Source organism: Idiotropiscis lumnitzeri, chromosome 4 (assembly GCF_059441095.1).
Source record: "Idiotropiscis lumnitzeri isolate Australia: NSW breed Sydney's pygmy pipehorse chromosome 4, RoL_Ilum_1.0, whole genome shotgun sequence".
Taxonomy (NCBI): Eukaryota; Metazoa; Chordata; class Actinopteri; order Syngnathiformes; family Syngnathidae; genus Idiotropiscis; species Idiotropiscis lumnitzeri.
The window spans coordinates 22,898,042-22,912,654 of NC_142394.1; the positions used below are offsets into that span (position 1 = coordinate 22,898,042).

The 14,613-nt window shown below is 48.9% G+C and overlaps 1 protein-coding gene across 2 annotated transcripts in view; it reads right to left on the reverse strand.

The window, feature by feature from the left end:
- The window catches only part of inppl1b (inositol polyphosphate phosphatase-like 1b), a 33,915-nt gene that overhangs the window by 5,189 nt on the left and 14,113 nt on the right, over positions 1–14,613 (reverse strand). For both annotated transcript variants that reach the window (XM_088294057.1, XM_088294056.1), the window contains exons 3-25: positions 14,249–14,312; positions 12,839–12,977; positions 12,590–12,710; positions 11,571–11,711; positions 11,099–11,186; positions 10,954–11,031; positions 10,718–10,858; positions 9,191–9,305; positions 9,016–9,116; positions 8,782–8,884; positions 8,502–8,698; positions 8,231–8,348; positions 8,038–8,134; positions 7,712–7,850; positions 7,463–7,562; positions 7,052–7,140; positions 6,629–6,710; positions 6,449–6,538; positions 6,248–6,361; positions 5,901–5,989; positions 5,726–5,813; positions 5,248–5,400; positions 4,761–4,842 (exon numbers count right to left, since the gene is read on the reverse strand). In XM_088294057.1, the coding sequence (XP_088150183.1) occupies positions 4,761–4,842; positions 5,248–5,400; positions 5,726–5,813; positions 5,901–5,989; positions 6,248–6,361; positions 6,449–6,538; positions 6,629–6,710; positions 7,052–7,140; positions 7,463–7,562; positions 7,712–7,850; positions 8,038–8,134; positions 8,231–8,348; positions 8,502–8,698; positions 8,782–8,884; positions 9,016–9,116; positions 9,191–9,305; positions 10,718–10,858; positions 10,954–11,031; positions 11,099–11,186; positions 11,571–11,711; positions 12,590–12,710; positions 12,839–12,977; positions 14,249–14,312 (2,529 nt within the window). The remainder of the gene's footprint in view (positions 1–4,760; positions 4,843–5,247; positions 5,401–5,725; positions 5,814–5,900; positions 5,990–6,247; positions 6,362–6,448; positions 6,539–6,628; positions 6,711–7,051; positions 7,141–7,462; positions 7,563–7,711; positions 7,851–8,037; positions 8,135–8,230; positions 8,349–8,501; positions 8,699–8,781; positions 8,885–9,015; positions 9,117–9,190; positions 9,306–10,717; positions 10,859–10,953; positions 11,032–11,098; positions 11,187–11,570; positions 11,712–12,589; positions 12,711–12,838; positions 12,978–14,248; positions 14,313–14,613) is intronic.

Here is a 14,613-nt window from a genome sequence, read left to right on the forward strand (position 1 = left end):
ATCTTGGTAGTGACATTATTCCTGTACTCATTGTAGCTTCCTCAAGCTGTCGGGACATAATCACCATCTTATTACCACATGACTGGACACCTTAGACGTTCTACATCATTTGTTGCACACTTGTTGTATCAGTATCACTAAACAACTGGAAACTTCATATTGCTAAATGACTCATTGTACGGTACCGTGACTTTGTCCAAAATTTATATTTCGTTATAGTGGGTTGTTTGTTATAAAAAAGTAGCTCCTACTACTAGAGACTAATTATTTTGTTTTTTTTACATACATCGCCAATAAACGTTCATTCTGATTTTGAATATGGACGTTTTAAAAGCCTTTTTCAATTCTGAAATCACAAATACATCATCGTGCCTTGGCTCACTCCAAATTGATTTATGTGATTGCATGAAAATTTGTAGTGCGAAATGGTCCCCAAAAGAAAATGATTACATTTAAATCCAGATCCACATACAGTAGTGGAAAAACACCGTGTAAATCACAGAATGACAACATACATCCTCACCTGTCATGAATTGTATTTGTTATTTTTGGTTTCGTATTTGGTTTCATGTTTTGGCCTTGTATATGTGTCTTGTCTCGTCTTGTCTATTGTGTCCACCTGTGCTCGTTTACCCAAGCCCTAGTGTCAACCAATCCGGTCCTTCCAACCCTCCATGTCTTGTCCAGGTGCTCCTCGTTGTCTCGTCAATTTGTGTGTATTTAGTTCCCTGGTTGCTTTCAGTTCTTGTTGGTTCATTGTCATTTTAAGTGTCGCTTGTCCCTGTCGCTTGTCCCGGTTGCCTGTCCCTGTTGCCAGTTCCTGTCGCCTCTCCCTGTAGTTGGTTTCCTGTCGTTAAGTTTTTCCAAGTTCCTTGTTTGCCTTAGTTTTCTGTTTAATAAATGCCCTTTAAGTTACCCCTGCCTGGCTTCCCTGCGTTTGGGTCCTCATCTTCCTCAACTCTGACAGAATGAACCAACCAATACTGGACCCAGCAGGAAGCTCACGGCGACGAGTTCGCCGTCGCCGCCCAAGCTGGTACCCCCCTCAGCCTGCCGACCAACCCCTTCGTGTGAGTTCCATATGTTCCGCCAAGCCAGTTTGCCACTCTTCTTCGTCTTGTGTTAACATCTTTGATTACGACACCATTTTGTCCCCCCATGTTTTTGTTAATTCAGATTTAGATGATGACCCCTATTTTCAGTTGTCTGATTCCGAGTTTGACCCAGATTTTGATTTTTCTCATGAGTTTTCTTCTCCCAGTCAGTTTTTGTCACGGTTTCCTTTCGAGTCCTTTGAGTCCACACCTGAATCACACCCATCAGACCTTTACTTGGGCACCCGGTTGGCCATCTATCCTGGACCTCCGCGAGGTGGTCAACGACGGCGCCCGAGTAAAGGATCTGCCACCTCTCGTAATAGCACCCACTTTTTACACCCTGAGTCACGTTTTTCCAATTCACTTAGTTCACTTCGTCCGTCTGTTTCTGTACCTCGTCCACAGTCGGTTTCTGCACCACCTTCCGTTCGACCCACGTTTTGTAGCGCACGTTCACCAGCCCCTCTAGTCCCGGTCCCTCGTGTCCTTCGCGTCTCCCGTTCCCCTGAATCCCTATGGCGGCAGGCTGATAGGGATCCGGCCCCCGACCCAGCTCCTCACGAGCTGCAGCCTCCAGTGCCGGCCCCTCGCCAGCTGCAGCGTCCCGTCCCGGCTCCTCGCCAGCTGCAGCGTCCCGTCCCGGCTCCTTGCCAGCTGCAGCGTCCCGCCCCGGCTCCTCGCCAGCTGCAGCGTCCCGTCCCGGCTCCTCGCCAGCTGCAGCGTCCCGTCCCGGCTCCTCGCCAGCTGCAGCGTCCCGTCCCGGCTCCGCGCCAGCTGCAGCGTCCCGTCCCGGCTCCTCGCCAGCTGCAGCGTCCCGTCCCGGCTCCTTGCCAGCTGCAGCGTCCCCTCCCGGCTCCTCGCCAGCTGCAGCGTCCCCTCCCGGCTCCTTGCCAGCTGAAGCCTCCCGTCCCGGCTCCTCGCCAGCTGGGGCCTCCCGTCCCGGCTCCTCGCCAGCTGGAGCCTCCCGTCCCGGCTCCTCGCCAGCTGCAGCGTCCCGTCCCGGCTCCTCGCCAGCTGCAGCAAACCACGCAGCCTCCAGAGTCCCACTCGGGCTCACCGCCAGCTGCTGAACCCTGTTCCGGCTCCTCCCCAGCTGCTGAGCCCCGTCCCGGCTCCCCGCCAGCTGCTGAGCCCCGTTCCGGCTCCCCGCCAGCGGATGAGCCCCGTTCCGGCTCCCCGCCAGCGGATGAGCCCCGTTCCGGCTCCCCGCCAGCGGATGAGTCCCGTTCCGGCTCCCCGCCAGCTGATAAGCCCCGTCCCGGTTCCCCCCGAGCTGCTGGGGCCCGTTCTGGCCTCCCGAGAGCTGCTGACCCCCGTTCCGGCGCCTCGCCAGTGCTTCAAGTCCCTGTTCCGGCGGAGTACGTCCTGCGTCCGCCACAAGTCCCTGTTCCGGCGGAGCACGTCCTGCGTCCGCCACCAGTCCCGGCGGAGCACGCCACGCGTCCGCCACAAGTCCCTGTTCCAGCGGAGCACGTTCTGCGTCCGCCACAAGTTCCTATTCCGGCGGAGCACGTTCTGCGTCCGCCACCAGTCCCTGTTCCGGCGGAGCACGCCCTGCGTCCGCCACAAGTCCCTGGTCCGGCGGAGCACGCCCTGCGTCCGCCACCAGTCCCTGTTCCGGCGGAGCACGTCCTGCGTCCGCCACAAGTCCCTGTTCCGGCGGAGCACGTCCTGCGTCCGCCACCAGTCCCGGCGGAGCACGCCACGCGTCCGCCACAAGTCCCTGTTCTGGCGGAGCACGTCCTGCGTCCGCCACAAGTCCCTATTCCGGCGGAGCACGTTCTGCGTCCGCCACCAGTCCCTGTTCCGGCGGAGCACGCCCTGCGTCCGCCACAAGTCCCTGGTCCGGCGGAGCACGCCCTGCGTCCGCCACAAGTCCCTGTTCCGGCGGAGCACGTCCTGCGTCCGCCACCAGTCCCTGTTCCGGCGGAGCACGTCCTGCGTCCGCCACCAGTCCCTGTTCCGGCGGAGTATGCCCTGCGTCCGCCACAAGTCCCTCTTCCGGCGGAGCACGTCCTGCGTCTGCCACAAGTCCCTGTTCCGGCGGAGCACGTCCTGCGTCCGTCACCAGTCCTGGTTCCGGCGGAGCACGCCACGCGTCCGCCACAAGTCCCTGTTCCGGCGGAGCACGTTCTGCGTCCGCCACAAGTCCCTGTTCCGGCGGAGCACGTTCTGCGTCCGCCACCAGTCCCTGTCCCCGCTGCGCCCGGCCCGCCGCCGCTCCAAGTCCCGGCCTCTGGTGCGCCCGGCCCGCCGCCGCTCCAAATCCCTGCCTCGGCGGTGCCAGACGGCCCGCCGCCACCCCAGTTCCCTGTCCCGGCGGCGCCCGAGGACACGCCGTCGCTTCCCGTCGCTGCCTCGGCGGTGCTCAACGATCCGCCGTCGCCCCAAGCTCCTTTTTCGGCGGGACTCGACGATCCGCCGGCGCTCCAGGTTCCTGCCTGGGCGGTGGATGACGACCCGCCGTCGCTTCTCGTCTCTGCCACAGCGGCGCCCGACGAAGCGCCGCCGCTCCCGGTGCCTGTCTCGGCGGGGTTCGACGACCAGCCGCCGCTCCACGTTCCAGTCTCGGCGGCATTCGACGATCGGCCGCCGCTCCACGTTCCTGTCTCGGCGGGGTTCGACGACCAGCCGCCGCTCCACGTTCCTGTCTCGGCGGGGTTCGACGACCAGCCGCCGTTCCACGTTCCTGTATCGGCGGGGTTCGACGAACAGCCGCCGCTCCACGTTCCATTCTCGGCGGCGTTCGACGACCGGCCGCCGCTCCACGTTCCTGTCTCGGCGGGGCTCGACGACCAGCCGCCGCTCCAAGTGCCTGCCTCGGCTGCGCCCGCCCCGTCGCTGCTCCAAGCTCCGGTCTCGGCTGCATCCGGCGTCCAGCCGCCGCGTCTCGTCTCAGCCTCGTCAGCGGACTCCATGCGGTGTTCGGGTCATCCTGGACGTCCGCCTGAATGGCCGCCCTTGGACTTATGCGTCTGTCCTCCCGGACGCCCGCCTGAATGGCCACGGCTAGACTCCCTGGTCTGGTTTCCCGGACGGCCGCCTGAAGGGCCATGGCTGGACTCGCTGGTCTGGCCTCCCGGACGCCCGCCTGACCAGCCTTGATTGCGGACTGTGGTCCCGCCTCCTGGCCCCCTTCCGCCCACCCTGATTTTGGACAATTTTCTTTTGTTTGTGTTTGGGACGTCTGGGATCCGTCCCTTAAGGGGGGGGTACTGTCATGAATTGTATTTGTTATTTTTGGTTTCGTATTTGGTTTCATGTTTTGGCCTTGTATATGTGTCTTGTCTCGTCTTGTCTATTGTGTCCACCTGTGCTCGTTTACCCAAGCCCTAGTGTCAACCAATCCGGTCCTTCCAACCCTCCATGTCTTGTCCAGGTGCTCCTCGTTGTCTCGTCAATTTGTGTGTATTTAGTTCCCTGGTTGCTTTCAGTTCTTGTTGGTTCATTGTCATTTTAAGTGTCGCTTGTCCCTGTCGCTTGTCCCGGTTGCCTGTCCCTGTTGCCAGTTCCTGTCGCCTCTCCCTGTAGTTGGTTTCCTGTCGTTAAGTTTTTCCAAGTTCCTTGTTTGCCTTAGTTTTCTGTTTAATAAATGCCCTTTAAGTTACCCCTGCCTGGCTTCCCTGCGTTTGGGTCCTCATCTTCCTCAACTCTGACACTCACCTATTTATTTGGACTCGTGTGGATGCAGGAGACATGTGTCCCCTGCTGGGACCTTTATCGTCTTTCTCAAAACGAAACCACTCTGAAAAAAACAAAACAAATGCCATAAAGTGACAAAATCAGTGATTGTGTTTCCAAATCTGCTTCCGCAACATGTGCAAGACAGTTTCGTTTTGAGCATGTATAGCGTTCCAGCACAGTGGAGTTGAATGAAGTATGCTGACCTGGAGGTATGATACCCATGTGTTCCGTTTCACTGTCTCAGGATGCATCTGGTCAGGGTCAGTCAATCGGGAGCCAAAAGAGGAAGCGGAAGTGCAAAGCTAAGCCGGGGGAGAGTCATTGAGGAACCAAATAGAGGAAGCAATGTGAGACTGACAGGAGAGACCGAGAAAGGCAGTGCCAGTGCAGCTAAAAGCTGAGAAGGAAGAGAGCGTGCAAGGAGGGCAGAGGGTGCAGGGAGGCGGAACTGTTCCGTCTGACCCACCGTAGGTCTTCTCACGGGTTCCTCGTCGGTCCTTTGGCACGTGAATGCGGACCCGCCCTCTGATGGAGCCGATTTCCTCACCCCGGTGGCTCAGGAACGTCTCAAATTGTTCCGATGCACCGACAAGAGAGCGGAGAGCGACACAGCATTCACCTGGAAGAACAAAACACAGGCTGATTTTAAGGTGCATTTTAGTACAATAACATTTACAGATCAACATAATAATGTCTTAGGGATTGGATGGATTTTTTTAGATTTTTTGTTTGTTTGTCGATAATCATGTTTAAATCAATTAAGATAAAAGGCTCATTGAGATATTGCAGGCCCACTCAAGGCTGACGACAACACACTCTGAAGGTACTTCACCAGCCCAAAGACTCAGTACACTCTCAGGCTGTCATGTAGGACGACTGTAGTATCACATTCATCCCGCAAAGGCAACATGGTTTGGACGTTATGAAGGAAAACATAACTTTACCGTACGACTCAAAACCATCGCACGACTTGACAGAGAGAAGCAGGTGTTGATCCTGGAGGTAGTCCATGTCAGACCTGTATGGGAGAAGCTAACACAAAGACACACGTGTCACGAGTTAGTTAACGGCGGTGCAAGCAGCCACAAACAGGCATGCTAGCATCTGAAAGTCGCTCACCTTGGGTAGCTGTTTGAAGGACCAGGCCAGTTTGAGAAAGCCGGGCACGTCACAGCTTTGCGAGTCGTTCTCACTTGAACGTCGTGTCTCTGAGAAGGGAACCAGCATGTTGATAAACAGCTGACAGAAACACATCATGGACATCTGGGTATCTGCAAGCTGTGGCTTGAAGGTCCGCGAAAAAATTCGCAATACACCATGTTGTATAATTTGTCTTTTTTTTTTTTTTTGCAAAGTAAAATGTGTGCAGTAAACAAACCTCATCTTAGTCGCAAAATAACATAAGGGCTCCAAAATGTTTAAGACAAGCTGCTTTATATATAGCACATTTTTATCAATTAACATACCTTCGAGACAAGAAGAAGAAAAGTCAATGAAGAACTTTTCTTTGCTGGCCGTCTTCACAATGGCCTCGATGCCTTCCAGCTCAACCCAGGCCCTCTCCACACCCGCACCCGGATCTGTTTGGCATGAAAGACGAAACTGTTCACGTGACGAGGAGAGCAGCTGGAATTCCAACCATGTGACACACGTCTTCAACAGCGTACCTGCTTTGGAGCTAAAATGAGATGTCACGCCCACTTGAAAGGTGGCAAAAACAGGTGAGTGGTCACTGGTGAAAATGTCATCTGTGCACCCTATTAGGGAAACACATTTTCCCCACTTTTTAGCCTTACAGGTTTGTGATCACACTTTTGAAGTAATGCCTTCAAAATTGCAATTCTTACCATATGCCGTGCACATTACGTGCGTGTCAGGGTAAGACTTCCACAAAATCCTGTCGCACCAAGACGGCACATTGACTCGCACCTACGGGGAAAAAAAATTAAAAGTAGTAGTAAGTGGTACACGAGTCAAGAAATAAAGCATCCTTTTTGGTTGTCTTATTTTGCAGTATGGCAATGGAAGATATTTCCAACTATGCCAGGCATTTCTGTTTGAACTCATTTAAATGCTATTTTTAGAAGTTGCGGCAGCTGCTGTTCAATTCACGTCCCGTCACTGGGATTATGTTACACGCAAAATAGTCCGAGAAGCGAGTCCGTGGTATTTTGTAATTGAGTTGTGTTTGTAGTTTTTGCAAGGACTCTTTAAGCCGGAACTCAGAATTCTCTAAGTGGGATATTTAGATCGAAATCTTGCTTACTCACCCCTGAAGTCTTGTACTTTTGCCACAAGTAGCAGTCTCTCGAGCCTCTTTCGTACCGGTAGGTGGGTGGAAATGCAATCTTCTCTTCCTCTTAAAAAATAAGGATAATATGAAGAAAAAAAAGGAAGAAAGGATTATAAATAATAAAAAATAATTCCGGAATTAATGCAATACAATCTGTGGCACAAAGTTAAAAATTCCACAGCAATTATCCATCCCACCATCTTCTATTGCTTTTTTTCTATTCGTTTAATCTACAAGATAACAGGATTGTTTTTTTTATTGCATCATAGCCTTGTGTAAAACAATCACATTTAGAGCAAATTCAGTTGAATTTTTATGATGCAATCAATGAAGGAGGCAGCTAGTCGCAGAGTTCTGGGGTTTTCAGCTAAATAAAAGTACGACTCACTAAAATACAGAAAGCCTTTCCTCTTGTGTCTCTCTCGGGTCAGTTGGTCCGCACACATGAGCTCCTCAAACTCCCTCTTAGATACATGCTTCAAAATGTCCTGCAGGCAAGAGACGCAGTGAAAAAGTGTCATTGTGTGCAATCATTATTTATTTTGGGACCATTATGTCAGAGGCAAAACAGTCACAACTGTAAAATAAGCAGAATTTGTGTTGGGATGTTGAACTCATGCAGAGATTTCAGCGGCACCTGAACGTCCAGGTCCAGCCGGTAGTTGAGGTCTCCGCACCAGAAGAGGTGAGTGAAGCGCAAGCTGATGTCGAAGGCACCGAGATGTTTGTCGCCGAGCGAAAGCAACCTGAGGATGTCCACAAAGTTCTGGTTCCGCCTGAAAGACATGGGCGAGGTGAATACAAAATGCAAATTTTAGAATGAACCTAAATTTTACTTTAACCTTCACAGGTGAACCTACTTTGACCTCGAAACTTTTGAACTCATGCTCCAACTGTTCATTGTTTCAGGACTTTGTGCACAATTTGTTCAGAGACAAAGCGCGAAGGGCAACGTTCATGTACCTCAGAACTTTCTCACTTCCTGAGGTCAGGTGGCAGTTGACAAACCCAAAAGATGTTCCGTTGAAGTGAAATGACACACCGACCGCTCCCTTGTTCCCTGCCGCAATGCAAAAGCTTCCTTGCAAACTTCCATTTTCAGATTAATTGTATGGAATGTTGTGTAAAAATAAATTAGTGGCGGCAGGTAGTTTACCCAAAGTGTTGCCCAGGCCGGTCTTCACACTGGCAGTGCTCACATTTCTGATACGGCTCTCATGCTCTGGCTTGACGAACACAGCCAGGCGCATGTTCCAGAGGGACTGCACTGCCACCTAGAGGAAAACTCGCAGCTTTACAACCAGGGCCAACATTGGCTTGAAGAAGAACCCAACCAAACAAAGTGTTGGCGGATTCTATTTTAATATGTGTGTTGATCGAACAATCTATATTGTAGCATTAGGTTGCTCGCTCATCACATAACATACTTGTTTGAATTCAATCTGTGTTTGGCTGCGAAGGGTTGCTTTAATATGTTCCGCCCACTCCTTCTCTCCCTGAGGGTTTTCCTGCGTGCCCAAGGCGTAGATGTCATGAGGCAGTGACGCCGTAGACTCGTCGGGGATGTGCCCCAAACCGCAGCAGGTGACCCACGACTGGAGGCTGCGAGGCGGAGGGGAAGCGCCTGCGGACGCAAAGCAGTGAAATTAACAACCCAGATGACAACGCCACTTAAATGAAGCCTGTTCGCGAGAGGTCGAGGATTACCCATATTCCAGGTGCCGACGAAAACAGAGATGACGTCAGGCTCGCTTAGTTTGGAGTGCCTTGTTTTCATCAGCTGGATGAGTTGGCAGAAGGCATCGCCCTTCTGAAAGGGAAAACAGAATTGTGGGTTTTGAAATCAGAATGAAACTGAGAATTTGGTGAGCTGCTGACTCAAGTCAGGGTAAATGTTTCAGGTTCAACACAATAAATAAACTATCATCTCATAATATTTACCCGTGTACTCGCAAATATCATCTCCCGTGGTGCATTGTGGTGGCTGTCGATCACCACGCGTACCTTGGCGGGACTACTCTGGTACTTGACAACCTGAAGGACTGACGCATAAAATGACGTAAGCCATTTGACAAGCGACCAAGCGGCGCAATTCCGCGTGAGCACACAATGATACCTCTGTCATGCGAGACCCGCTCGACATCCAACGAGGAGGCCTTCCTGTCAAAGACGAGCACGCCCGCATCCACATCCACGGAGACGGTCTGCCTGCCGTAGCGCAGCATCTTCACCTATAAACACAAACACGTAACTGACACAGTTTGGCGTATTGTTGGGAAGGTTAGAGTAATTCAGTGATTGTGTTTTTCATCTGGTTGTGAGACGACCTGTTTCGTTGGCTTGAATGTACCTTGTACACTGTTAACAGTGAAAGTGAAAATAGGTGACATAATAAGATTCGCTCGTTTTCGTTCAAATGTCAAAAAGAGTATTTCATGACGGTTTGTGTTAAGTGCTTCTTCTTCCTAAAAAATAAAAATAAAAAGTGCTTCTACTACCTCACATATTTAATATTTAAAAACAGTCTTTAATGGAAACAAACAAATGCCAGACATTCTTCTTCCGCTTATTTGCACAAGCATCTTCCCCGCTGCCAATCAAGCTGTCAACGCCGAAGATCTACGCAGCCTCCTCACACTTGAAACTGACGCTGACTGACACGGTTAAGCCGCTGAGCACACAACAACCCTCGTGTTGGGAATTGCACATTTATTTGATAGCCTTGATATCCAGCTTAAGAGCGATGAACACTAGTATGCTTTTTCTCCTCGCGAGTAACAAAATTCAGCACTAATATACTGTGAGGTGTTATGAAGGCCATTTTCCCCACAACTAGTGGCACATTTGGCTTACTAGTACACAACCTAACTAGTAAACTACTGTGCTACACGAGGAACAAAATTTGGTCCAACTAACAGGCATGTGTCAAGCTGCTATTGAAAGCAGTTTTAGTATTTTCTTTTGGTCATCACTGGCAGGAGAACATTGGCATACTAGTAGAAGAACTAGTGAGGCAAAACCATGCACTAGTGGACTTCTTAAAGGGAGGCGCATGAGGTTTATGAGAAGAATTTTATGTCGCTATTGGTCACACACAGTTGTAATTTAGAGTAGATTTTTGTCTTACTAGTAACATGCCGTTACGCTACTAGTAAGGCCAAGTTCTCCTACTAGTGAAGTCAAACAGCTTACTGGTACATGGACCTTAACCAGGATGTCAAGGATATTAAAGAAATGCTCAAATGGAATTTCATATTGCACTTGTCTCAGATTAGTATATATCACATGTGTCAAACTCAAGGCCCGGGGGCCAGATCTGGCCCACAACCTCATTTTATGTGGCCCGCAAAGGGCAAATCATCTGCAGCAACTTCCTGTTTCTAGCATATTTTCTTCACTTTTAACAACACTGAGACATGAGATATTGCCATTTGTTTCTTACCAATCCTCCCCTTTTAAAATAAATTGAAAAATTGTTGAACAATTACTTACTGGCTTCTGATTTCAACACTGGCTTTCCAATCAATTTATATGGGTTCACAGTCATACCGGCCCTCTGAGGGAAACCACAACTACGATGTGGCCCGTCCACAAAAATGAGTTTGACACCCCTGGTATATATCATACATGCAAGAAAGGTTACCTGAAAGGAGTGGACCGGCAGTTGACGACATCCGAAGCTCTTGCCAGAAATCGGAACGGCGGGCGTCGGTTCCGGAGGAGGCGGGTTCGGCTGCGCAGCCAAATTGTGATTGGTGACTGCATCTTGTAGAGCCTTGAGTACCTGCACACACACAAGTCATCCATGGGTTGAGTCAACATTGTTAGCAACAATATATTTCTGTTATGCGTCAGTGGTAGAACATCAAAAGTGCAAACCTTTTTCTCCAAGGACGAAAGGAGGCTGACCAAGGCGGAAATCTTACACAGTAAGGTGTCCATCTCCATCTCGGGGCCCTTGTTGCATGCAGACGTGACAGTTAATCAGATGGAAACGTCACAAAAGGGCAAAAAGTCACTGTACCTTTGAATTTGTGCACGATAACGAGCAGCTGGGGTGGTCAAAAACCTTGGCCAAGGTTTCCAGACTTGAAAGAGTCAGGTCAATCTCGCTGCGGATCAGAACCACGTTACTACTACTACTACTACTACAATAATAACTCACAGATTGTTAAGTTACAGCCTCAAACTAAAATGAAATCATTTATTTTTCCCCTAAAATTGTACAAACATCACCCCAAAATGACGAAACTTTTTCTTAAATTGCAAATGCAAAAACCGAGATGTTGAAAATTGGAATAAGGCTTGTTCTGGAACAAAATAGCAAAAAGTGAACCGCTGAATACTTTCTTCATTCGCACCTCCCAAAAATAACCGAGCATCATTGTCTTTGCAAATTCTCAAAGTTCTCGTGCAGCTCTGAATTTGTACTTGTACAATAAACACAAAAGTTAACAGTGTGTCTGGCATTTTTTCCTGCCGCAACAAACGCTAACCTGCTGAGGCCCTGGCAGGCAAGACCCAGAGTCCGCCTCAGGTGGGAGAGGCTCGTCGCTCCTTTGTACACGTCTTCAATGTCCAGTGGCAGTTGGCTGAAGAGATAGTCGTTGAGCAGTCCGATCACATCACTGGCAGTACTGGAAAAACAGAGCGAGAGATGTCGGACATTTTGTGCTCCTCTATCCTCTTCTGTGAGGTGCTATGAAGGCCAAAAATAACAATTATCTCTCACATTTATTGTTTTTTTTTTTCCTCTCTGGGAGGGTATTTTTGGTTTAGTAAGAAGGATCATGGTGACTAAAATAACTTTTTGATGTGTCTGATAGAATTTTGATTAGCATGAGATATTTTTTTTGAGTGTGTGTGAGATTTTTTGGGGTGAGAATGTATCAGTGGTTTTGGTTCATGATAGAGGTTATTTGGAGTGAATAAGGGTTCTTTTGTGCAAATGAGAAGCTTTGGCGTTGTGTGGGTGTATGTTTTTTTTTGGGGGGGGGGTTGTGAGTGAGTTTTTGATCATGCGAGTGTGGTTTTTTTTTTGGTGCATGTGAGATATCTCTTGGTGTGCGTTGACTGCACGAGATATTCGTTTGGTTAGTGTTTTGGGGTGTGAGTGAGACGATGTTTGTCAAGCGAGATGGTTAGTAGGGGAGTGAGAGAGGTTTTTGCAGTGTGTGAGATATTTTGGTTGTGCCTGGGAGGTTGTTTGATGTGAGTCAGAGTATTTTTGTGAGTGTGCGGGTTTCTTTGACGTGTGTGAGACCTTTTTTGTTGTGTGTCCTTTTTGGTTGTGCCTGGGAGGTTTTTTCTTTTGGTTACAGAGGATTTTGGTCATGTGGGAAAGGTTTTTGGTGAGTGAGGCAGTATACTGTATTTTTTTGCGTGACTATTTGTTTGTGTTTAAATTTTTTTTTTGCATGTGTGAGAAAGATATGTTATATTGGATGTGCCATATATGCCATCTCATACTATTTCCTTTCATCTTTCACATGCTCAAGTAAAAAATGAATGATACCTGGATGTGTTGAGCTCCTGTAACTTATTCAGGAATAACGCATGGGGCTCTGGTTTTGCCGGAGGTGTTGCGAAGGTGACCGTGGTGACAGGAGCTAAACTTTGAGGCGTCTTCTCATCATCTGCGCACGCATACACACAATCAATCAGAAACATTTAGCTCTCTGTGCCACATTGCATTCATTCCATTTCGAAGGCTGTCATTTCTCGTAAGTTTCAACATTGCTGAGTTCAAATCTCGAGGGCCCACCTGAGCTCTCATCACCGGTGTCGGCGTCACGAGGAACCGGGTAAAGCAAAGGGGTGACCAAGCCTTTGTGCGGGTGCTGGTATCCCAGAACGAGGTCCTCCAGTGTCCGAAAACAGTTGACTTGCACTCCCTGTGTGGTCTGCTTACACACAATCGAACACAAACGTCGTCATCGTTCATGTTTGTCATTAATTACCTTTGTTTTTTTAAGTCACCCTGTACTTATGTGCAAAGACAATCAATAGTGATATGGTCCATTCTTTTTATATTGCTCCAAGTGAGCTGGAGCCTATACCAGCTGACTATGGACTCGTCGCTACACGACATATGCTGTATAAACAAAGAACCATTGACGCTCATATTTACACCTAGCAGTTAAGAGTCGTCAATGAACCTAATGCATGTTCATGGAATGCGGGAGGAAACAGGAGGACCTGAAAGGAACTCACACAAGGAAGGGGGGAAAATGAGTTGAGATTCAAACCTGGGATCTACTGACTATGCAGAAGTGATAACCACTTGAAAACAAAAAATATTATAAATTGAACTTTTTAATTCTGGTGTGGAATTGCATCAATCAGTCAGTTGAACAAGGTCAGTAAATGAAACCATAATCGCAGACCGTTTTTTTTCTTCTGGTCTCTTTTAAGTTGGTAAAATAAATTGATCTTTTGGTCTGAGTGGTCTGGCTACAAATAGTATTTCATCCCACAAAGATATCTTGAAACACAATTAAACAGATTTGAAGAGTAATACGAGACTGGGCCCAAAATAGCTCAGCCGTTCACTCGGAAAAATGAAAAAAAAAAAAAAAAAAGGAAAGCATGGGGCTTGCGAGTTAAAGGAGCAAAATCAGGGAGAGAGAAAAGAATGTCTGGGAGCTTTGTATCGATGCAATGGAAAAACTGAAGCAGCAACAAAGTTTTTGGTCATCACAGAAAATGACTGCCAGGGATTTTCTTAAAAGTATGTTTGTCTATAAAAGGGTTAATTTCAGACAAGATGCTCCGAATTTGTGAAGAGACTCATTTATGTGGAGTGCGCACTGCGTTGTATAACAATAACAATACATAAGCACACACGCCCACCAGTCATTGACCTCGTGTGGGGGTAGAATTTGTGACACATGAAAACAAGTCTTCACTGAGCTGCTGAGCTCATCCGACAAGCATGCGGCCACACGGCGGAGATGCCGTCGAAACAACGGAGCTACTGCCAGGCCACACAGAGAGGAAACACAACGTGTTCCTGTTCTCCTTACAAAAGGCGTAACAAACCATTGTTTTATGAAATACAGTACATTTATTTTCTCACTCGTGACAGTTTCGACACTGGGGGACGATGCTTTTTCCGTGGTCAAGTACGCTGCGGGTGGAGAAATCACGAGAACGGGGCAATGATGTCACTCACCTGGACTGCAAGGAGGCCATCTCCATCAGGGAGGATGCGATATGTATGAACATGGCGTTGAAACCTAGAGATGAACGAAAACAAGAAACAATTAGGACCAGATGACATGAAGCTGTAAAAAAACAACGGAGACTTTATCGAAAACAAAGACAAATGTGCTTTGTGTGTGCTAATGAAAGTATGTGAAGGTTTAGATTGACTGTGGCTTCTGTGCTAATTTAGGCAAGCCTGTCTATGGCGTTTCACAGTATTTGTTAGCATTGAGCTAGCAGAGTGCCAAATGAACATCTTGAAACAAGTACACTCTTAACTTCTTTGGAAATCTGTGCAAGCCAGAGATTGAAACGGTGCTTAGTAAGACTTTA